Consider the following 22,736-nt stretch of genomic DNA (forward strand, 5'->3'; position numbering starts at 1 on the left):
GTCTGTGTGGATGCACGATTCACTCTGGATTCTGTCAACTTAGAGGCAACTAGATTGATTTCAACCTTTACTTTGGTCATTTCCCCTATACCACTTAAAATGGTGTGTATCTATCTATGATAGAGATAATCATGAATCAAAATGAATTGATTCCATAGATAACATCTCAAATGATAAACAAACACATCATTCTAACATAATACTTTCTCTACCCATACCCCTACTTCCAAACCAATCTACTCTATCACTCTTTTTTATAAATATAAATTTTATATGTATATCGATGATCTATTATGTCAATCTATCAATCTCATTGTACATATAAATTTATATAATATAGTCGTCTAAAGCCAACAAGAACGCTGCCAAGCTCCCAGTCCAACAAGAGAAAACCAGAATGGACAACATCAACAGAAAGCTCAAGATCGAGAAGTTGATCCTCAACATTTGTGTTGGTGAATCTGGTGACAGACTCGTCCGTGCCGCCAAGGTTTTGGAGCAACTCACTGGTCAAACCCCAGTCTACTCAAAGGCCCGTTACACCGTCAGATCTTTCTCGATCCGTCGTAACGAACAAATCGCCGTTCACGTCACCGTACGTGGTGAGAAGGCCGCCGAGATCCTCGAGAAGGGTTTGAAGGTCCGTGAGTTCGAGTTGAGAAACAAGAACTTCTCCAACAACGGTTCCTTCGGTTTCGGTATCCAAGAACACATCGATTTGGGTGTCAAGTACGACCCATCCACCGGTATCTACGGTATGGATTTCTTCGTCGTCTTGGGTCGTCCAGGTTTCCGTGTCTGTCGTAGAAAGAGAGCCATCGCCAAGGTTGGATTCCAACACAGAATCACCAAGGAAGACACCATCCAATGGTACAAGTCAACCTACGAGGGTATCGTCATTGGAAAGTAAATTTTTGTTCTTGTTACTTTAAGTGGTGAAATCAAATAAACTTTTTTTTTATAAAAAAGAAAAAAAGAAAAAGATAAAACTAATAATATTTACAGATATAATCCTATTATTATTATTATCATATTTATGATGATCATCATTCTACATTGAAATATTAATATTATACTACTAATTTTTAATTATCATCATAGTTTATTTTGTTTGACAAATAACAGATTATATTTATGATGATCATCATCATTTTTCAATGAATATTAATACTAATTTATTGATTATACAAATAAAGATGGTCGATCTTTCATATATTAATATGATTTTTAATGAATCTTGTCTTGCACTATCATTATCTTTCATGGTAGACAAAAACAACCTGTTGTTATTTATCATTTCTATACTTGTTGTTGTTGTTGTTCACTGTTTATATGTAAATAATAGTAAGATTTGAGATGATTTTAAAATACAAAAATTTCTATTATTTTATTTCTTCAGTTCATATTCGATTGCAGAGAGATCGTTAGCAGTGTTCACTGTGAAATCGGCAGGCTCTGGTGCTGGTTTAATATTTCCCCAAACATTCACATACAGTCTCATAAATCCATTGAAAACTCTGATAGTACCATTTCTAAGAATAATTGTATTACCTGGTTGAACTACATCGTTTTGTTCTATTTATAATTAATTTAATATATATTAAATAGTAAAAAAGAGTTAGTTAAGGTTTGTATTATATTGATTGATTGATTGATTAATTAATTTAAATGTTAATCAATCAGATTCCGATCGATTTGCAATTTGCAATTGACATTTACCATTCTTTACAGTTAAAATAATGGTACCGGTTTCATCTCCAACTACGGCCTCTGAAATAAACTCTTTCCTGTCTTTATTTCTATCAATGACAACCTTTGAACTCAATACTTTTAATACCAAATTATGACCGCTTGTCATTGGTTTTAAATGTTCTACCTTTGTAACTATAATAATAATAATAATAGATTGTTATTGTTGTAGTTTAGTTAGTCAATGTGTCAATACTCTATAATCTCATTCATTTTCATTCATTCGTTCATTCAATAAATGATTGATTGATTGATTTTACATATTCTGTGTTAAGAGAAATGATAGATAGCTAGATATAGGGAATGATATCATTATTACTTACAAACAGCTTTCTGTAATACAGGTACGTGAGATTGTACTGGTGAATCCTTTGGTGATGATGTATCGCTCATTTTTCTTTCAATTATATATTATATGTGTATATATGATATTGATGTATTGATAATAAATATGTGTAGATAAGTCTATAGACTATAACTTTTTAAAATAAAAAATAAAAAGTTTGTTCAACCCTCTCTTTTTAAAATAAATTAATAAATGAACTTGAAATTTTTTTATAGGTTTTCATTGTTTTGAAACAAACCCCCTTCTTCAATACATGAAATCATCAATTTAGTATCACGATCAAATTTGATATATTATATCTATTATTATTTATTATTATTACTTGAAAAAAGATAATCAAAATCTAAAAAAATATAATCAATTAGATATCTAATTCAACAAAGAGTTTAATTATATAAAATAAGTAAATAATAATAATAATTAAAATGTTGTACTCACTTTTAGAAGTGATAATTTATAACAGTTACTACTAAAAGGTCAGTTATGCAACATCCATCATTATCACTTAACTTGAATAGTTAGAGAGGCAATTTTTATTTGTTTTATTTTTTCACTTATTATTCTAAGTTTTTATTTTCGTTAATAATAATATTATAATTTGTTTTATCTGTCTATTTATTTAGATCAAGCAAAAATTCTAATTATTTAATTCAACTACCACCCAAATATAGGTGGTGAATCAAAAAAAAAAAGATTAGGCAACAAAAATTGGTGTGAGCTAATGATTGATAATTTAAATTATCGATAATCAAAAATATGAAGCATAGCAACATTAAGTCCCCACGAATCTCATGAATGAATGATATTGATTACCACAAACACTCTTTGTAAGCATTGGTATTCACATGTGCAAACATACAAGCAAAGTAGAATTTCTCTTATTGTGCCAGTTATAAATATGAATTCGCACATAGTATGAGTTTTATTATCCAACTACACATTAGAGGTTAGTAAATGATTTTCTTAAACTTAAATAAAAAGGTTTCAATTTTCTTTATAAAACCAAAAAAAAAAGCTGGATTAGATTTATTTATCTTTTTTATTAATTCTTTTATATGTATAAATATTGGTTCCGATCAATTAATTAAAATTAAATGGATATCCATATTGTTGATAATAATGAGGTATGTAAATTAATTAACAACTATATTCAGTTTCTTCTCAAAACTAATTTTTACTTGAATATTTTAAAGGATCAACCCCTGTTAAGGAATAATCAGAATATTCCAAATAATCAGAATATTCCAAATAATCAAAATAATCAAAATAATCAAAATAATCAAAATATTAGAAGGAAGAAAGGATGTTGGGAAAGAATTTTACAGTTTCCAGATACACCTGGTTTCTGGCCATTCTTCCATATCTTTCTATCATTGTCTTCCGCCACCACTTTTATTGTGATCAATATTAAGTTTGGTGGAATCTATGTCAAGATGGCAGGTTCCGGTATCATTGCTTTTATGTTCTTGCTCCTGGCTATAAATGTTTCCAAGAGATTATTCTTTGATCCGTTACCGAGATACCGGTATTCTTTGCTACTGGCACTGTGTATTTGCCTCTCTCGTGCCGCAGAGAATTCACTGCGTACCTACAACTACTGGATCTACAGCTATACCGTGACACTGGTTCTGGGTGTGTTGTCAGAGATAAACTATGCTGCGGCGGTATCGTTTATGGCACGTCTTTGCTTTGACTTCTACCCGCACACCAACGACCTCAAGGGATCGCCAACCTCCAGAGCTTGCTGGTGGTCGATCTTCCTGATGCTCCTGTCAACGATTGCATTGATCCTGGTTACCATATTCCTCGGATCGTATTATGATAAGAGCAACACTGGTTTCAATCTATTGTTTCAAGCCAGCATCTGGGCAAACTTGTTTTTGGGATTGGCGGTGGTATTTGCCTATGCGATGCACGTCAGACAAATGGTGAATCCACGCCACTACGAAGTGAACCCCCAGGAAGAAGTTACTCAAGGTCCGCTGTGTATGATCGTACTGGGTAGTATAACTCTCCGTATTGGAATAGATATGTATCAAATGATCCAGGGTGTAGATTTCATCGCGTATCTCAGTGATGCCACTTCCAATCCATTCTTTGATTTCGCCAAGGATCTCTTCTCCCAGATGATTCCAATCATTCTGCTCCTCTACAGCACACTCTATAGCTATTTGCATAAAAGGAACGACGATGTCGAAAGAGCAACCAAAACCGAAACAGTAGAGATCAACAACCAGATGGTGAAGCTTGCACTACGTCCTGGAATCATTGGGCTTCACTTTGCATCGTGTGGCTATGTTGTTGCCACCACAGACAGCACTCTCCCATTATCGGTTTTAGTTGCTCGAGTCGGTGCCTTTTGGATATTCATCGACTACTGTCTGCTCCTGACGACAATCTCTGCGCCGATGCTGCAGATTGTTTACCGCTATTTCCATAGAAATGTTTCACCGCATGCCGTCAACAAGATTCATTTTCACCGAACCATGGCTATCAACCTGACGTTTGCTATCGCCGTACATGTAACCGGTCATTTTATCACTTGGATTCGACAGCCAAACTTCCAATATAATAACGTTCTAGTCTACACCTACAATATCCCGATAATAACAGGTTTCATCATGCTGGTATGTCTGTTCTTTACTATGATCTGTGGTATATTTCATGATAAAGGAAGATGCTTTTATTTCCATATTCCACTTGTCATTATCACAACGCTCAACTTTTACATCCACGGTTTTCAAAAAATTCTTGGACCACAGGTTGGCGATCATATGGTAATGATATTCTCAGTGCTGTTTGGTGTAATGTACATCCTTTTCTTCACCATCAATCCCATTTCCAATGCTTACACCACCGCAGTAAAGATACCGGCGGTTGGTGAAACACAATACTTGCTACTTCAATCCGATTCATCCGGATTCCCAACTGTCGATCCAGGATGCTTCTACACTCTCTACCCCAAGGAAACGATCATCACTCATGGCCACCCTTTTACGTCCTTCGAATGGTCATATTCCGATTATAATAATCCAGATTTCCGCAATTGCGTCGCTGCTAATTTCAAAGCGACAAAACTGCGGTTTATGATCAAGATGAGAGGTGGATTCACCAAGAGTTTGTCTAATTCATTTGAAGAGCCGAACGCCACCATCCAGCTGGCAATGCACGGACCATATCTATCGACAGGTAGCTCTGCTCTTCGCTATATAGAAAACATGAGACCAGAACAGGATCAACTCCCTATTCTTGCGCTCTGTGGTGAAGGTGTTGGTATCACTGTGGCACTGTCATTGCTGCAACACCTGCTGTCGCCAACGAACCAACTCATTGATAAACTGGATTCGATTCGATTCTACTGGACGACACAATCCAAAGAACTTTGTGAGGAGGTCCAGAAACTAATCTATGATGCCTACAGATTCGAACCACTTCGTAATCGTTTCGAAAAGATTCAATTCTATATTGCCCGAATTGGCCAGATAGAATTGAATACCGAAGCCAATAGAAATGCCTATAGAAATGCTGATCCACCAGTTACTCTATTCCGACCAGAAGCTACACAAGGCATCAATATTTGTTTGGTACCGAGAGAATTCATAGAAAGACCAGATAGTGAAGACACAGAAGCAATGGAAGCCTACAATAATGTTATCAAGAACGAAGTGTTTGGTGGTGATTGGGGTGGCCGAAATAGGGAATCGATACTGGTTTACGGTGGTGGCGAGCTGGAAAAGAGCCGAAGTCTATGGAAGGATGGCTTTGCAGGAAGAATCATTGAGAGAACAGAGACTATTAAATAAATTAATAAAGTTGATAAACTTGAAGAAAATTTTTTTTTTTTTTTCTCAGAGCTCTAACATCAAAATAGTTTTAATTTATATAAATCCTTTTGTCAAAATTTAATATTGATAAAAATCTTAGAAATCAAACAAAAAAATTTAATTATGAATTAAAAAAAAAGATAATGTTATGGATGAAACAAATATAAATTCAAACAGATCAGATAAGCTAAATCAAAATTGTCTAAATACATCCAATTAAACAAGTGCAAAACCAAATAATTCAACAAAATTACAAAAAAAAAATAAAATTTCAAAATTTTTCAAAATTTTTTATAAAAAAAAATTTATTTAAATGTAAAATTTAAAAGTAAAAATCAAGTTAGAACTTTATTTTATTATTTTTAATATAGTTTTTGTTTTTTAGACACGGTGGAGGTCACTCCCAAGTTGGCCTTGACGCATTGGCACTCAACCACGAAGAACTGATCGTTCTTTAATAATTGGAACTTGAACAATTTCATTACGTTTTCCAATCGGACTGGAACCTTTACAATTCTTCTTTTTGGAAGTTCTAGTTCCTCCGAGTACTCCCCAAGATTGAAGCATTTTCTTGTGAAACTATTGATTTTAAGTGACACTAGAACCTCGTCCGTTCTTGGATTAAAATAAGGTCCAATAAACTCAACACCTGCCATTTTTGGTAGAAATATAACGTAGGTCTTAAATATTTCTAAATGAAAAATATATATATATATATTAGTTTTTGTAAATTATTCTAACTATTTAATATACCTACCATCTTCCATTGAGGAATGTTCGAATAATATCGGCCCATAAACCTCATCACCATGGAGGTATGAATAATGAGAAGATTAGGCTGAGGTTAGTTCTGCTCTGTTAGCCTCTATAAGATCATCTAGTGGAGAATGGAAGTTCATGTTGTCTTCTTCGACTGAATCCAAGAAAGAGGGTATTCCAACCAATGATGGTGAAGTTTGGACAGACATACTAGGACTCTGTGGATTTCTATTGGTGGTGGTAGTGGTAGTGGTCGTAGTAGTGGTGGAATTATTTCCCTCAGCTGAGCCATGTTTGTCAGGAGTTACATTTTGTAATTGAACATCTTCAACAGGTTGGATTATAGGTGATGGATCAGGAGTAGTTGTGATTATAGTAGATTTCTTGACATTCAATTGGGAGAATTTCTTGGTTGAATTAAATTTTCCCATTATCGAAGCCCTGGTGTAACCTGAGTTTTGCCCAAATCTAGTTTCAAAGAGTTTGAAGGCATCAGTGGATGTGATAGTTGGGTTGTTTTTTATCATTTCTTTGAAGAACGTGGTATGTTTATCTTCGTATTTACTATACTGTTTGTTTGAAAATTATTTTATATATACATTGTAAAATTAATTAATAATACTGTAAACACTTAATAAATTTCTAACACTTACAACTGTCATGGTTTTAAATGTAGATATTTAAAATATATTTTATTTATTTTTAAGAAAATGGTCTTAAATTTAAATCTTTTCACTTCTGTGTTTGTTATGTTAATATTAAAAAAAATAGGTTTGCTTGCATGCATGTAATAACAAATAATTTTAAATAATAAATCGGGTATTTTTATGAAAGATTAAATTCTATTAAAGAAGCCATCATCTAAGCCATCCCAGTAAGTGGAGTTTCAAATTATTTTGCGTACATTAATTTATTAATAATAGTATATTAATTATTAATAAGTGCATTATCTATTTTTCAATAGGGCAATAAGAATGCATGCAAAAAAAAATGTTTGTGTTTGGTTTCAAGCAAAAAATTATGTCAATGATGGTAAATTGGGGTTAATTAGTGTACTTTTTTTATTCATGAAAAGATATACGAATTCAATACTAATATTTGGGTTGAAGTGCAAAAATGGGGTACTGATAATGAAAAAATTATACTGGTGTTGAATTTGTGTGTGGTAATATGAAATTTTTTCAGGAAAAGATATGAAAATGTATTAAGATTTCAATGTTTGCATGTATATATTTTTGATATACTTTAGTTTTTTTTAATTCACCATGTTAGATCGAAGATTATCATCTTAATAATTAAACTACAAATTTAGAATGAAACTAATAAGTGTTAATTAGTATTCGTGAGTGAAAATAAATTATATTATCGATAGAAGCTTAACAAAAGTTAAACAAACAACCAAGTATTTATTTATTTAAGTATATAGTTAAAATAATATAGAAAAAATGTTAAATAAGAATACTATTATAGATATAAATTTTTATCTATCAACATTAGAGATTTATTGTGGTGTTAGCAAAACAACATTTGACCACCTCTATTCTATGATTAAAGATCATTTTCAAATTCAAGAAAAACATTTACTTTGGTTCTTGGTATATTTAAGGCAGTACAATTCATTAGATATACATGCTGTCAACTTTGGAGTCTCAGTTAGAACTTTTAAGACCTGGGTTGACAATTGTTTCGTGGCATTTAATATTGTACTTAAAAATAAGTTGAAAGAAGATGTTCTATTAGTAAGTAATAAATTTAACTTTTCTATTTCTAAAATCATAACTAAATTAATCTTATATGATAAGAATCCAAATATTCTAGATAATTTGGTCATTAAAGAGTATTCTTTTGGTACTGGTGATGCCATTCAAACTAAACTTGTAAACTGTGCTGTTGATACTACCCTTCTACAAATCCCAAAACCTATTGATGGATATTTGTACAAATCATTATATTGTAGTATGTAATATAAATATATAAATTTAATAATTTTATTTAGCTAATTTTAAGAATTAAAAATTGTAGCAAAACATAAAATACATGGCTATAAATATGAAGCTGTAGTAGGTTTGAAGGGGGAACTACTATCACTAAGAGGTCCATTTCCTGGTAGTCAACATGATGCCAGTATTTACTCGTCTATTGGTGAATGAAATTGATCATTTACTATCTCCGTCATATTGGATGCTGGGAGACAAGGGTTATATTGGTGGAAATAGAATTTTTGCACCAAATAAGAAATTGTCAAGGAAAGAGCCATCAATAAGAAACCCAAACAAAACTATGAAAGTCAAAGTTCCGTTTACACCAGAACAGAAAGCAGAAAATTCTTTTATCAATTCCAATCGTGCTGTTGTAGAAAATTATTTTGGGAGAATTAAAAAATTCCATTGCTTTGAAAAGGCATGGAGGGGCTCAAAAGAAAAATTGGATTTGGCTTTCTTGGTTGTTAACTTATATTGTAAACATTGATATTCAGCTTGGAATGAAAAAAGCTTTTAGAGAATAATAAAATAAAGTTCTAACTTGATTTTTACTTTTAAATTTTACATTTAAATAAATTTTTTTTTATAAAAAATTTTGAAAAATTTTGAAATTTTATTTTTTTTTGTAATTTTGTTGAATTATTTGGTTTTGCACTTGTTTAAATAACTAATTTTTTAACACTTTTTTTTTAGATTTGTTTTTCCAATTTTTGTCAGGCACAAAAAGTCTGGTAACTTTCAAAACCTTATATTAATTGGCAATATCTTCTTGTTTTACAAAAAGTTGAGATAAAAGGTAAATTTCATTTTCTTTAATAAAAATGATAAAATTAATTTGATAAATTAAATTAATTGAACCATAAAAAAGATGCCCAATTTTAAAAATCAATCAAAATTTGTAAATAACTTAAAATTTTAATAGTGTGAACTTGGCCAACGAAAAATTAGTGATTTGAAAATGGAAAGGCTTTTAAGCAATCATTTAAAAACTTAAATCCAAAAGTTTTAATTTTCTTTATAAAATCTTGTTTACTCCTATCTTTAATTAAATATTTTATTTATTATTATACATTGATTCCAACTATTAAATGACAACTAAAAAAGCTAATAAGGTATGTAACTACCTATAACGAGAACATCGAACACTTCTTATCGGAACTAACTAACTTTTAAACTTAATATGCATAAAGTATCAACCACTCCTAGGGAATAAACAAACGAATAAAGGATTCTGGAAAAGACTGTCAGAATTTTCCGAGAGACCTGCTTTCTGGCCATCGCTTTATATCATTTTATCCTTGATCTTTGCCGCCACTTTTATTTTGACCAAAACATTTTATGGTGTAATCTATGTGGAAATGAGTGGTTCTGCTATCATTGCTTTTCTGTTCTTGGTTCTGGCGGTCAATGTTTTCTGGAGATTAGCTTTTCACTCGCTACCAAAATACCGACTTTCTCTCCTACTAGCACTGATTATTTGCCTTTCTCGTGCCGCAGAAAACTCACTTCGTACATATAACTACTGGAGCTACAGCTATCCCATCACCGTGACATTGGCAGTCATGTCAGAGACAAACCTGGTTCTGGCAATATGCTTCATGGCAAGTCTTTGCTTTGAGTACTACACGCACACCAACGTCATCAAAGGATCACCTACCTCCAAACTTTTCTGGTGGTCTTTAGCTGCTTTGGTGTTGTCATCGGTCGGAATGATACTAGTGACAATCATTCCAGGAGAGAAAGATAAAAATGACAACAGTGGCAGCGGCAGTAAGAGTAGTAAGAGCAGCGACAGTAATATCAACCTTTTATTTCAGATCACTATCTGGACCAACTTAATATCGGGATTGGGTGTGGTGATTGGATGTGCCATGCATATCAGACAGGTAGTTAATCCACGCCACTATGAAGTGAATTCCACCGAGGAAGTTACTCAAGGTCCGCTGTGTATGATCGTGTTGTGTAGCATTGCCCTTCGTCTTGCCATTGACATGTACCAAATCACTGAGGGTGTGCAGTTCATCGACTATCTCAGTGATGCCACTTCCAATCCATTCTTTGATTTCGCCAAGGATCTCTTCTCCCAAATGATTCCGATCATCCTCCACCTCTACAGTACATACTTTAACTCGTTGTACAAGAAGAACGACGATGTCGAAAGAGCAACCAAAACCGAAATAGTGGAGATCAACAACCAGATGGTGAAGCTTGCACTACGTCCCGGAATCATCGGACTTCACTTTGCATCGTGTGGCTACGTCATTGCCACGACAAGCAATACACTCCCATTATCGATTTTAGTTGCTAGAGTCGGTGCCTTTTGGATATTCATCGACTACTGTCTATTGTTGACGACAATCTCCTCACCGATTCTACAGATTGTTTACCGCTACTTCCATAGCAATGTTTCATCTCACGCCATCCACAAGATTCATTTTCACCGAACCATGGCTATCAACCTGATGTTTGCCATCGTGGTGCATGTAACCGGTCACATTGTAACTTGGAGTATGAATCCAAACTTTAGAACGGAGGAAGACAATGTTCTGGTCTACACCTACAACATCCCGATTGTGACTGGATTCGCCATGCTTCTAACCATTGGCTTAACTCTGCTCTCCGGATTCCTCTACCAAGGAAGATGGTTCTATGTTCACATTCCACTTGCGCTGATCACAACGATGTTCTTCTACATCCATGGTTACCAACGATTGCTTGGTCCTCCAGTTGGCGATCGAATGGTAATGATGTTCTCCGTGCTGTTCGGTGTGATGTACATCCTCTTTTTTATTATAAGAGCAATTACACATGCTGACACCACCGCAGTTAAGATTCCTGCAATGGAGACAACACAATTCTTGCTACTCGAGTCTGACTTGGAGGGATTCTCAATTGTTGATCCAGGATGCTACTACACCCTCTACCTGAAAGGAACTTATCTCTCTCATGGCCACCAGTTTTCCGCTTTCGTATGGCCGTGGTCAGATTACGAAGATGCCAACACATGCATTGCATGCAACCACAAAGCGAAAAAACTGAGATTTATTATCAGGACGAAAGGTGGATTCACTCAGAGTCTGTCTGGTTTATTTGAAGATAAAAACAGTAATATCCAACTGGCAATGCACGGACCATATCTATCGACCGGTAACTCTGCTCTTCGCTTGCTGGAAACCATGAGAATCGAGGAGAATGAATTTCCTATTCTCGCACTCTATGCAAATGGTGTTGGTATCACTGTGTCGCTGTCGTTGCTGCAACACCTATTGTCACCATCCAACAGACTCATTGATCGCGTGGATTCGATTCGATTCTACTGGTCTACACCATCGAAAGAACTCTGTGAGAAAGTTCAAAAACTTCTCTACGATGCATACAACGTTGATCAACTACGTGATCGTTTCAGAAAGATAAAATTCTATATTGCTCGAATTGGCAAAACAGAATTGAATACCGAAGCCAATAGAAATGCCAATAGAAATGCTGATCCACCAGTTGCTCTATTCCAACCGGTGGCTCCAGAGGGTATCGATATTGATTTGGTACCGAAAGAATTTAAAGAAAGACCAAAAAACGATGATAAAACAAAAGCCAATGACCGCTACATAAAAGCCAAGAATGCTTACGATAATGTTATCAAGAATGAAGTGTTTGGTGGTGAATGGGGTACTAGACTATCGGTACTGGTTTATTGTGGTTCCGACCTAGAGAATTATCGACATTTGTGGCAGGTCGACCACGAAAACGGTTCTAGAGGAAGAATCATTGAGAGAACAGAGACTTTTTAAAGATTAAAAATCGAATGACCGAAAACACATTTTAATCTATTGTAACTATGTATAATTATTTAAAATCCAGTCCAATCCAATAAACAAATTAAGCTAAATTGAGACTTGTGGTGGTAAGATTAGATGGAATCTCTTCTTTACTGGCATGTCTTTATCGAATAACACCTATAGGAAGTCTATATCTATCATCGATTACATATTGTTTGGGATGATGTACCTATTCTTTTATATATAGAATGATGGTGTAATAAAAAATAGATTAGCTGATTACATCTCAAAAAAAAAAAAAAAAAAACATTTTGATTTTTTTCAACCCTTTTTGGAATTTAGAGATATAAATATTTGTTTTTTTTACATAAAATATCCTTTGGAATTATAATTCATCAAACTAAATATTTATTTCCATCTCTGTTGACCTTTAATCATATAGATTGGCCTGTGTTAGTATATATATTATTATTATCTTTAGATCCAATACCATCGAAGCTATTCCGATCCAACCTACCATCATACAGAGTCAAGTCTCCCGAAAATACAAAGTCTATGAAACGAATAGACTCTGGAATATGGTAATTGGATTATTCTTCAAATAAGGAAATGGGAAGAAAAATCGGCAGTAGATTGAAAGTCAGCAGAGATCGAAACAAAAATTCATTTGTCAAATAATTTTGTATTATTAAACAATAAATTGTTCAAATTCATTTATAATATTCAATTACTTTATTATTATTTGAATCATTACCTATCATCACAATTTTCATTAGTTGTCAATACTACTAGGTTAACTTTTAAACTACCAGACCCACTTCTTTTACATGTACAGGAAATAGCCACGATGAAATAATTTCTTTGTCAACAATCACCAATTTTTTTTTCAGTTTTTGTGTTCTAGTTTCACAAAAAAAAGAGATAAGGAATGAATAAAGAAATTATATTCACTTTGTGTATCAATGATAGTTAGTTATTCAGAATAATAATTGAAAAATAATTGTATTTTTTTTGTTTTAAAATTGTTTTTATAAAGATGGCTTTTCTAATTTATTAAAACACGTTTCTCAGGGAAGTTTAGTTCTTGGCGTGCTTCAAGTTGTAGACTTGCTTGGCGATACGATCGAGATCACGACGTCCGGTAGCGGTGATTCTTCTTCCACCCTTAAGTGAGTCGGTTTCGATGACCTTCAAGACGTTCAATTGACGTAAGCAGTAACGGATGACACCACCGTTGGCTTGGTGGAAGTGGTTTGGACGGACACCATCTCTACGGTTTCCACCAAAGGCCTTTCTGTAACATCCAACACCATCACCACCACGGAGGTATACCTTACGGGCCAAGGCGGCAATACGGACGTACAACCAGTCTGGGTTTGAGGGTGGGAGCTCCTTGTGGGTGGCAGTCTTGACAATGTCGACCCATCTTGGGATGTGGACACGACCAGTCTTCTTCAAGAACTTGGCGTAGTGAGCAATGAATTCTTGTGGGCAAACGTCCTTAACAGTTACACTTTGTACAGTAGTGGCCATCTATTTGTTTTAATAATAATATTATTATAATTAGTATATTTATTTTTATTTTCTCGACCGAGAATAATAATGAAAAAAAATGAGGTCATGCTGAGTGTTATTTATCAAAAAAACTATTAATGTGATACAACTAAAACTTCTATTACTTTACTACACTCATTTTTAATCTAGAAACATAGTTTATATTATGATTATATGTGATTATGTGATTATGTGATTATTTGATTATTTGATGATTTGATTATTTTTGTTTATAAGATCGTCTTTTTCTTGAACAAGCATTCATTCTGTCGATCGAATAAAAAAACCATTTATATTTGTTTCAAAATGTAACTGCTAAACTTTTTGTTGAAAATCAATTTTATCTGTGACCACCAACACCATTCTGTTATCCTGAATTATGATTATTTGTTGTTGTTGTTATTGTTTTGTTGTTTATTTTGTTTCTAGATTATAATCAATGAGTGTAGTTCTGTATGTTTCTGTAAAATTATTTTATTATTTATTATTTTTTTTTACTAAATAGATAATATTATATGTTTCTAAATAATTATAATTATTTGTAGTAATTTTCGATTATTTTCTAAATACTAATAATTGTAGGTAGGTAGTAGGTATAGTAGGTAATTATTGTAGATACATTTTCAATTGTTTTAAAAGGAAATTAGGTAGAGAAAATAGAAAGAGATATAAAAACACACCTTATATGTGAACGGGTCGTTACTCGAGTGGAAAAAGGAAGCTTTGAGTAATTTTGTGTGCTGATTTAGCGGTGAGTGCTTCTGTTTCGAAAAATAAAAAAATAAAAAATAAAAAATTGAAATTTTTTCAAAAAAATTAATATTGTCAACGTTACCCGATGTCAATATGAGCCTCACAAATCAATGACAATCATTCAAAAAAAAAAAAAACTGTGCACTCTAAATCACTTTTTTGACGAGCCTCATATTAAAATGAATCATGAAAAAAATTTGTCTCTCGTGTTTTTTGCAATTCCTTACTTTTAGAAATTAATGCCCATGCATTTATTTCAAATGTTTTGTAACTCATTAACTCAATTAATCAAAATCAGATAATAATAATAATTTATTTCATTATATAATAACAATTTTTATATGTTCTAAATTTATACATAATTGCAATAAATATATTAATTATTAATAAAAAAACAAATTAAAAAATTAACAGTTTAATATTATGCTGCTGAAAAAAAAGATATAATAATAGTTGAGTATGAATATCCTTGTTCCACTCCTAGACAATTGTTTAAATATGAAAAAAAACAAAAACAACTACTTGAAATAATACTTTTAAGTCTAATTAAACTAAACTAATTAAATGAATGAATTATCTTTTTTACAATTTGATCAAACTAACTAATATAGTTATTTATTTGATGATTGTAAAATAACTATAATAAAATAAAAAGAAAGTATTTATTATTATTTTAAATAAATATCGTATCTTATCTTATTTTATCTTTTTTAATAATAGACTACAAAGTTAGTGATGCTTTGATCAATTGTAAAGCAATGAGGAGTGTGAGAACTGGTTGTGTTTTTTTTCAAAATTTCAAAGGTGTAACGTTTTTCGTTTCTTATTTTTTTTAATTTTTTTAACCAATTTTTTTTTTTGACATTGAAAAAATAGTATCAAGTGAAAAAAAACTAAAGCCACAGTTAGAAGTCCTCATCATTCTCCTCTTGCGCTAGGTAGGTAAAATAAACCTATGTTATTATTACTATTCATCATCATTAGAAATCATCATCATAAATCATCAATTAATTATTTAGTTTAATAAACAATAACAATATAATAATATAATAAATTAATAATAATGAAATTACAGAAATAGAAAATAATAATAATAATTTACGAGAAATAATTATTTGTATAAATATTATCTCTTTTTTTTTATATAATAATATTTTGTTATTTAGTTTACTACTACTATTATATTATTATTATTATTATTATTACTACTACTATCTCCTGAGGTTTAGAAAGGAAAAAAAAAAGTTATGATTACAGATTTTTAGATTTATCAAAGAAACACATAAAACAGGTCTTTTTTGTTGTTATTTGGAATGATATAGAACAGTTTTACTTTAGATCATCACGTCAATTAGATTTGATATAGAGAATCAAACAGTATCTGCACTATTTAAGTTTTACGAAAAAAAAAAAAACCAAAATAATAATCTACAGAAATCGAACCAAATCTTTTTTTTTCTTTTCGTTTTTGAAAATAATGATGATAATGATGATTTAGAATAATAACAATAGATAATTTGATTTAAAAATATAAATAAATACTAATTTAATTTTATCAACTATTGCTACTACTACTACTACAATTATAATCATTACGTATAGATTAAAAAATGACTCACTCATACGGTCAACGTTCAGGAACCAGACACAAGTTCGCCCGTGGATTCAGACAACACGGTCTCCTCAAGACTACCACTTTCTTGAGAACCTTCCGTTTGGGAGATATCGTTGATATCAAGGCCTCCGGTAATGTCCACAAGGGTATGCCACACAAATACTACCACGGTCGTACCGGTCGTGTCTGGAATGTCACCCCACGTGCAGTTGGTGTCATCGTAAACAAGCGTGTTGGTCCACGTTACATTGCCAAGAAGATCCACGTCCGTATTGAGCATGTCAGACCATCCAACTCCATGGCCGCCAACAAGAAGGCCATCGAGCAAAGACGTCAAGCTTTCTTGGCTGCCATCAAAGCCCGTAAGGCCGGTCAAAAGGTTGTCCTCCCAGTCTTGCCAGCCCAACCAAAGACTGGTTTCTTTGTCAACCCAAGAGACTCTGAGCTCCAAACCATCACCCCACTCCGTTACGAGTTGTTATTGTAAATTATTATTATTTACCAGTGTGCTCTCAATGACAATAAAATAACAAAAAATAAAATAAAATTTTTAAAATCTAGCAAGTTAAAAAAACAAAATACCAATCTATTTTTTAGTATTTATACTTATTTAGTTATTATCATTATTATTATCACCAACTAACTAAAGGAATTTGAATTTCGTTGTTAATTTTAAATTTCAATAATTATTGTCTAAGATATATTTCATTTTCTTTCAAACATTGTTTTATTTTTTCTTTTCATATTTCTACTTTTAATTATTATTATTTTCTCCATTTTTTCAAATCAATTTAATTAATTCTAGATTATTATTATTATTTTTATTATCATTTATAAATTAAACTAGGAATTTGAATTTTTGTTGTTAATTTAAATTTCAATAATTAATTATATTGACAATGAGGATAATGATTTTTGATGATGACGATGATGATGTTGTTGTAGATGATTATCATTATTGTGTGTGATGGTTTGTAGGGTTAGTTTTGAAAAATAGTCTGGTTTTGTCAAATTTATCTGTTAACATATAATCGTTTTTTTTTTTTTTGAAATTTGATATTTTTTTTTATATGTGTATGAGTGGTTTTGATTGATTTTCAAAATAATAATTTGATCTTTTTATTTGTAACTGGGAAATTTACTATCGAATATTTGATTTCAGTTCACTATTCTACAAGTTAGAATGAACATCAACATCATTTCAATTTCCATCAAAATTTATTAAAATTTCTATATTTAGATAGTAAATAAATAATATCATTCTACTACTATTACCAATATTTCAGCACATTTACTCTCTCTCCACAAATCATAAATTATCAATGATAAAATAAAAATACAGTGAGTGATAGTACCAGACCATATGGCTAAATTAAAAATATTAAATAAAAAGTATACTTTCAAATGAATTCACATCGTTGTCAATATCCTCTAGTTTGTTAGCATTTTGTTTTTCGTCAATCAGATCAAATCAAAGTTAGTCATCACATCACATCAGTTATTATTAGAAAATCAAAACATATATATTGTTAGTTAATAAATAATTAAAATAATAATTCTGTTTTTATATCAAAGTCTTTCATTTTATTTATTTATATTTAGATAGTTTTTAATTTATTTTAGAATTTTATTTATATTTATAAATTGTTAATTATATTATTAATACAAATTAAGCAATCTAGCATTTTTTACCAGATTAGGAAAAAAAGTTTCAAAAGAAAAAGTTATTGGTATGACATTCATTAATAATCATTTATTATAATCAATTTATTATTCTTTTGTTGTTACACTAATAATTCTATATATTTGTATATCATCTTGAAAACAATAAATCATTCGTCTATTTAACTTATCAAAAAATCATTGGTCGAAACAGAACCCCCAAAAATCAATCAATCAATCTAATTATCGTTGTTTTTCTTTTTAATCTATTAAAATATTTTATTTTTATTTTTATTTTTATTTTTCCAGTGGTGTGTGATGTTATTATTAATACTACAATAAATATTTATCATTGAAAGTAGAATTAAAAGAAAAATGAAATTTATTTTTCGTTTTTAATAGTAATAACTCAAAGATTTAAATTCTTTTGAGATGATAGCGTCTCAAACACCAAAATATTTTTTTTTGTTTGTCTTGTCTTAACTGTTGTTTTTGTTTTGGCTTGATGATTCCAAAAACTATTCTTAGTGTGGTTATGTCTAGACAAAACAAACCTGGTGATTACCTACAACAACTACTATATATACATTTAGTAGTGTATCATTTTTTGTATTCTCATTCTTATTTTTATCACCATTACTCAAAGTCAGATTTTTTAAAAGTAGGTTTTTTCATTCATACAAATAAATAATAAAAAAACCAAATAATTACCCCCATTACACTCATTCACACACAAGCACACAGATACATAATAACTCATTTGCAGGGATATACACACCTCACACACAAATTTCACAACCAAAGACATGAGAAATCTACCACACAAAGACAAAACACACACTCATAAAAAAACAAATATTATCCAAACTACCACCAAACATGCAAATATTACATCTTTTAATTTTAGTTGTAATTTTCAAATGTTTTGGAAAAACAATAACAACAAAAATATTTGAAAGTAAATGTCAATTTATTTCGTTTCACATGGTTACCTCCAAAGTACTAGAAAATTCTTGATGATTAATAGTTTGCAAAATTAATCTTTTATTGTTAAACAACAAAATATTTTTTATATTTATTTATTTTATTTTTGTATTTTTATAAAAAAAGAACATTATAGAAACAACAATAACAATAATAATAGTTATCAAAACAACAATTTTCCATAATAATTTTTTTAATTAACAGATCTACTTTTATTTTTTATTGTTTGTTGTTTTAATAAAAAAACCGATCTATTGAACTTAACTTGGTAAGAAAGAAAATTCAAATTTTATGGTGTGTGTTGTTATTTTTATAATATGGATGTTAAGTCTAATTTTGAATTATTGAATTGGTGGAACAACCTAATATGACACATGAGAGTGTGGTATAGCAATTCCATTTTTCAACCAATAAGAATAAGAATATCGTTTACCTTTGGTTTTTTTTTTTTTTTGCCAAAACACACAATTTGATGTTTTACTCTTTTCTCAAAGGTGTTTTCTTGTTGTTCCTCTCAAACACACATACACACTACCACTCAACACCCCACTTTTAAAATTCAAATTCATACATTACCCCTTAGCCATAAGGAACAACAGCACAACTACAATTCAAATAGAGTTGAAGTGTTAACAGTTAAACTACCAAAAAAACTATCAACAGATCTACTTTTTTTTATCATTGGTAATATTTGGTGAAAAACAATGTGGATTCAACCTACCAAACACACATTCACTCCTATCGAATCTTTAGATGAATAGCATCGTTTATGATAAAACTCAAAGTCGAATTGATTATTTCGAGCAAGAGCCTTCTTTCGTTAGTCGTCAAATAATTATAAAACAAAACAAAGATATTTAAATCTCATTTCAAAATAATTTGTTACATTCATTTTCAATTTTAAATTATTTATTTATATCAATTTACTTTAACTTTTATTTATTTATTTATTTCATTTTCAAATATATCTATATTTAAAAAAACAAGATATTTTATCTATTACAATTTCAAATATATATATTTGAACCAATAGTTAGAAACACTCCACTCATATAAAAACATTAGATTTATTAAAGAATATAAGAATATATTAATTACTTAATTCTTAACAAACAAACAAACAAAAATAATACAAAACCAAGGAACTTGTTATTATTTATTTTATTTAATATTTATTTATTTAATGAATTTTTTTTAATTTTAATTTTTTTTAATTATAATTACTTTTAATTTATTTTTATTTTTGTAACAACAAGAAAAATCTTTATATTGGAAATTCAATTTCTGATATTTACTCGTCTTTTCACAATTTCTTTAACAATTATCACAAAATATTATCATTGTTACCATTACTTCTGAATATCAAAAGCTATTAAATTTCAAAATCCTTTTATATAATTGAAAGATTTATTTTATTAATTACAATACCTTTATTTGAATTTGTGTTTTTTGTTTTTTTTTGTGTTTTTCCTTATTTATCCAAAATGAATGTCAAGAGCAGGTAATTATTATCAGATGATATTAATATGTGTTTTTTTTAAAATAATAATCAAATAATGATTTCACTTTAAAGTTTATAAATATGTTTATTTTATTGTTTTAATTCTAATTTCAATATTCTATAAATACAAAAATAATAATTGTTTAGGTTTATTAAAATCTTAAAGAAATATAATATTTTCAAGAAAAACAATAAAATGGTTAGTGTAAATGGACAAATATCTGAGGAGGTCTGTGGATTGGATCTTCCATACGAAGTTATTTTATATATTTTTTCATTTTTAAATTGTAAGTATAGAAATGATTGAAATTCAACTTTAATGAATTCATTTTAATTTTTTTAAAAAAAATACATACATAATAGTATCAGATATTTGTAAACTTAGATTGGTTTCAAAGAACTTTTTAAAGATATCATCGGAGTATTCATTATGGAAGATGTTTATTTTAAGATTACAGACCAACAACAAACCCCCACCCAGAGTTTGTCATACTGCAGTTGTGTATAACAATTTGATGTATGTATATGGTGGTCATTTACCAGACAGTCACACCTTTATTAGAGATGTAAAAAGTGATTTACATGAATATAACTTTGGTATGTAGATTTTTATTATTTATTGTATTTGGAATGTTGCATTGTATTAACTGTTTTGTTTTAATATCTTACTATCATTTATGTAGAAAGAAGAAAATGGACAAAGAAAGTTACAAAAGGTAAACCATTACCAGAAAAGACAGAGCATAGTGCTGTAGTTTATCAAGATTCAATGTATATTTTCGGTGGATATTCAGGTCCACAAACATACCTTGATGTTTCAATTTACAAGTTGAATTTGGAAACATTCGAAGGTTCGTCGATTGAAGGTAGTGGAAATCATCCATCGGGTAGATCCGCTCATTGTGCAGTGGTTTGGAGCCACTATATGTATATCTTTGGTGGTTGGGATGGTACAGAATCCAACAACAGTTTCTTTAGATTCAACTTTTGTAAGTTTCATTCAATGAAACTAGACTAATAATTATCATTTACTAACTTATTAATTTCAACTACTTGACTTGTATAGTGAATGAAATGTGGGAAGAAGTTCCAGCTAAAGGTACACCACCACCCTGTATTAGATCACATTCATGTGTATTGTTTGATAACTTTTTATATATAATCGGTGGATATGGACCCGAGGGTCATACAGAGTTCCCGTACAGCTACGACTTGGTCAATGATGTGTGGATCCCGATGGCAAACAATCGTGATGGACCGTGTGCAAGATCTCGTTTGAGAACCGTTGTCTATGGCAACTATCTTTGGTGTCTTGGAGGATGGGACAGATCGTCGTACTACAACGATCTCTGGAGATTCAACTTGGAGACGAGAACATGGACCAAGATGGATTCCAACTTTGAACTCAATGGCATCGGTCAATACTCGTTGGTCACCTACAAGAATCAGATCTACATATACGGTGGCTACAACCCGTCGACTTCATCGCCACAGCCAAACCTCTACACCTACATCGTAGGACATCCATCGCTGTCCGACGCAGAAATCATGTCACTCGAGAAGATCTACGACGACGACAGCAGCAGCGAAGACAGCGCCATGGACAGAACCGAATCAATGAAATCACTCGACGGATTCTCGTGCTCAAAGGATGGCGAATCAACAGACCTACAGATGACCAGCGCCGCCAACAAAATATGTGAAGTCGTACAAAACCAAACGAATCAAAATGGATCTTTCGTTGGAATACCTACAAACTAGTTGTTGGTGTTGGTAATAGTATTCCTGACCCAAGAAAAAAAACGATTATATAGAAAAATATATATTTTTAAAATAAAATAATATTATAGATAAAAACAATAATATAATTTGTGGTGATTGATTATGATAAAATGGTTGTTCAGAATAATAATGATTGAAAGCAAACATATTCACATATTATTATCAACATGTCATTGAAAAAAAAAAAAAAAAAGTAGAGAGAATAGTGTGGGTAAAGATCAAAAAAATCAAAAAACATAGCAGCATTATCATTTAAAATAATCATAAATTTCAGAAAAAAATATAATTAAACTAGGTTTTCAAATAAGAGAAATGTGGGAAATAATATCTTAATTTATTCATGTGCTTGGTCCATAGAGTGCCATGAAAATTTTTTTCAAAAAAAAATAAATTTAACGGTTAAAATTTGATTTTTACCCCCATTCACCCCACACAAAACTTAAATCTTT

The 22,736-nt window shown here is 30.8% G+C and overlaps 10 protein-coding genes across 10 annotated transcripts; 7 read left to right on the top strand and 3 right to left on the bottom strand.

Moving 5' to 3' along the window:
• Nucleotides 1–273: 273 nt before the first annotated feature.
• rpl11 (uL5 family ribosomal protein) lies at nucleotides 274–949 on the top strand (the record flags this gene model as incomplete). Its single annotated transcript, XM_020581969.1, has 3 exons — nucleotides 274–315; nucleotides 341–906; nucleotides 934–949. The coding sequence occupies 3 exons, from the start codon at nucleotides 274–276 to the stop codon at nucleotides 947–949; spliced, it is 624 nt and encodes a 207-aa protein (XP_020427272.1).
• A 438-nt stretch (nucleotides 950–1,387) lies between these two features.
• On the bottom strand, nucleotides 1,388–2,142 carry PPL_11213 (uncharacterized protein; the record flags this gene model as incomplete). The annotated part of the gene is made up of 3 exons (XM_020581970.1): nucleotides 1,388–1,575; nucleotides 1,720–1,884; nucleotides 2,073–2,142. 3 exons carry the CDS (start codon nucleotides 2,140–2,142, stop codon nucleotides 1,388–1,390), a joined length of 423 nt encoding a protein of 140 aa, XP_020427273.1.
• Nucleotides 2,143–3,189: 1,047 nt separating this feature from the next.
• PPL_11214 (uncharacterized protein) lies at nucleotides 3,190–5,898 on the top strand (the record flags this gene model as incomplete). The annotated part of the gene is made up of 3 exons (XM_020581971.1): nucleotides 3,190–3,219; nucleotides 3,289–3,643; nucleotides 3,953–5,898. The coding sequence occupies 3 exons, from the start codon at nucleotides 3,190–3,192 to the stop codon at nucleotides 5,896–5,898; spliced, it is 2,331 nt and encodes a 776-aa protein (XP_020427274.1).
• Nucleotides 5,899–6,752: 854 nt separating this feature from the next.
• On the bottom strand, nucleotides 6,753–7,205 carry PPL_11215 (uncharacterized protein; the record flags this gene model as incomplete). Its single annotated transcript, XM_020581972.1, has 1 exon — nucleotides 6,753–7,205. The coding sequence occupies one exon, from the start codon at nucleotides 7,203–7,205 to the stop codon at nucleotides 6,753–6,755; it is 453 nt and encodes a 150-aa protein (XP_020427275.1).
• A 183-nt stretch (nucleotides 7,206–7,388) lies between these two features.
• Nucleotides 7,389–8,691, top strand: PPL_11216 (uncharacterized protein; the record flags this gene model as incomplete). Its single annotated transcript, XM_020581973.1, has 5 exons — nucleotides 7,389–7,420; nucleotides 7,643–7,710; nucleotides 8,119–8,417; nucleotides 8,481–8,634; nucleotides 8,675–8,691. 5 exons carry the CDS (start codon nucleotides 7,389–7,391, stop codon nucleotides 8,689–8,691), a joined length of 570 nt encoding a protein of 189 aa, XP_020427276.1.
• Nucleotides 8,692–8,796: 105 nt separating this feature from the next.
• PPL_11217 (uncharacterized protein) lies at nucleotides 8,797–9,147 on the top strand (the record flags this gene model as incomplete). Its single annotated transcript, XM_020581974.1, has 1 exon — nucleotides 8,797–9,147. The coding sequence occupies one exon, from the start codon at nucleotides 8,797–8,799 to the stop codon at nucleotides 9,145–9,147; it is 351 nt and encodes a 116-aa protein (XP_020427277.1).
• Nucleotides 9,148–10,409: 1,262 nt separating this feature from the next.
• On the top strand, nucleotides 10,410–12,696 carry PPL_11218 (ferredoxin reductase family protein; the record flags this gene model as incomplete). Its single annotated transcript, XM_020581975.1, has 5 exons — nucleotides 10,410–10,439; nucleotides 10,478–11,433; nucleotides 11,458–12,346; nucleotides 12,552–12,622; nucleotides 12,684–12,696. 5 exons carry the CDS (start codon nucleotides 10,410–10,412, stop codon nucleotides 12,694–12,696), a joined length of 1,959 nt encoding a protein of 652 aa, XP_020427278.1.
• Nucleotides 12,697–12,844: 148 nt separating this feature from the next.
• rps19 (40S ribosomal protein S19) lies at nucleotides 12,845–14,129 on the bottom strand (the record flags this gene model as incomplete). The annotated part of the gene is made up of 3 exons (XM_020581976.1): nucleotides 12,845–12,884; nucleotides 13,548–13,969; nucleotides 14,121–14,129. 3 exons carry the CDS (start codon nucleotides 14,127–14,129, stop codon nucleotides 12,845–12,847), a joined length of 471 nt encoding a protein of 156 aa, XP_020427279.1.
• A 2,224-nt stretch (nucleotides 14,130–16,353) lies between these two features.
• On the top strand, nucleotides 16,354–19,865 carry rpl21 (S60 ribosomal protein L21; the record flags this gene model as incomplete). The annotated part of the gene is made up of 6 exons (XM_020581977.1): nucleotides 16,354–16,841; nucleotides 17,752–17,834; nucleotides 18,059–18,088; nucleotides 18,928–18,978; nucleotides 19,209–19,272; nucleotides 19,766–19,865. 6 exons carry the CDS (start codon nucleotides 16,354–16,356, stop codon nucleotides 19,863–19,865), a joined length of 816 nt encoding a protein of 271 aa, XP_020427280.1.
• Nucleotides 19,866–20,492: 627 nt separating this feature from the next.
• Nucleotides 20,493–22,266, top strand: PPL_11221 (Kelch repeat-containing protein; the record flags this gene model as incomplete). Its single annotated transcript, XM_020581978.1, has 4 exons — nucleotides 20,493–20,505; nucleotides 20,869–21,102; nucleotides 21,189–21,494; nucleotides 21,572–22,266. 4 exons carry the CDS (start codon nucleotides 20,493–20,495, stop codon nucleotides 22,264–22,266), a joined length of 1,248 nt encoding a protein of 415 aa, XP_020427281.1.
• Between the last annotated feature and the right edge of the window lie 470 nt (nucleotides 22,267–22,736).

The sequence above is a fragment of the Heterostelium album genome (assembly GCF_000004825.1).
Source record: "Heterostelium album PN500 unplaced genomic scaffold PPL_scaffold13, whole genome shotgun sequence".
Lineage (NCBI taxonomy): Eukaryota > Evosea > Eumycetozoa > Acytosteliales > Acytosteliaceae > Heterostelium > Heterostelium album.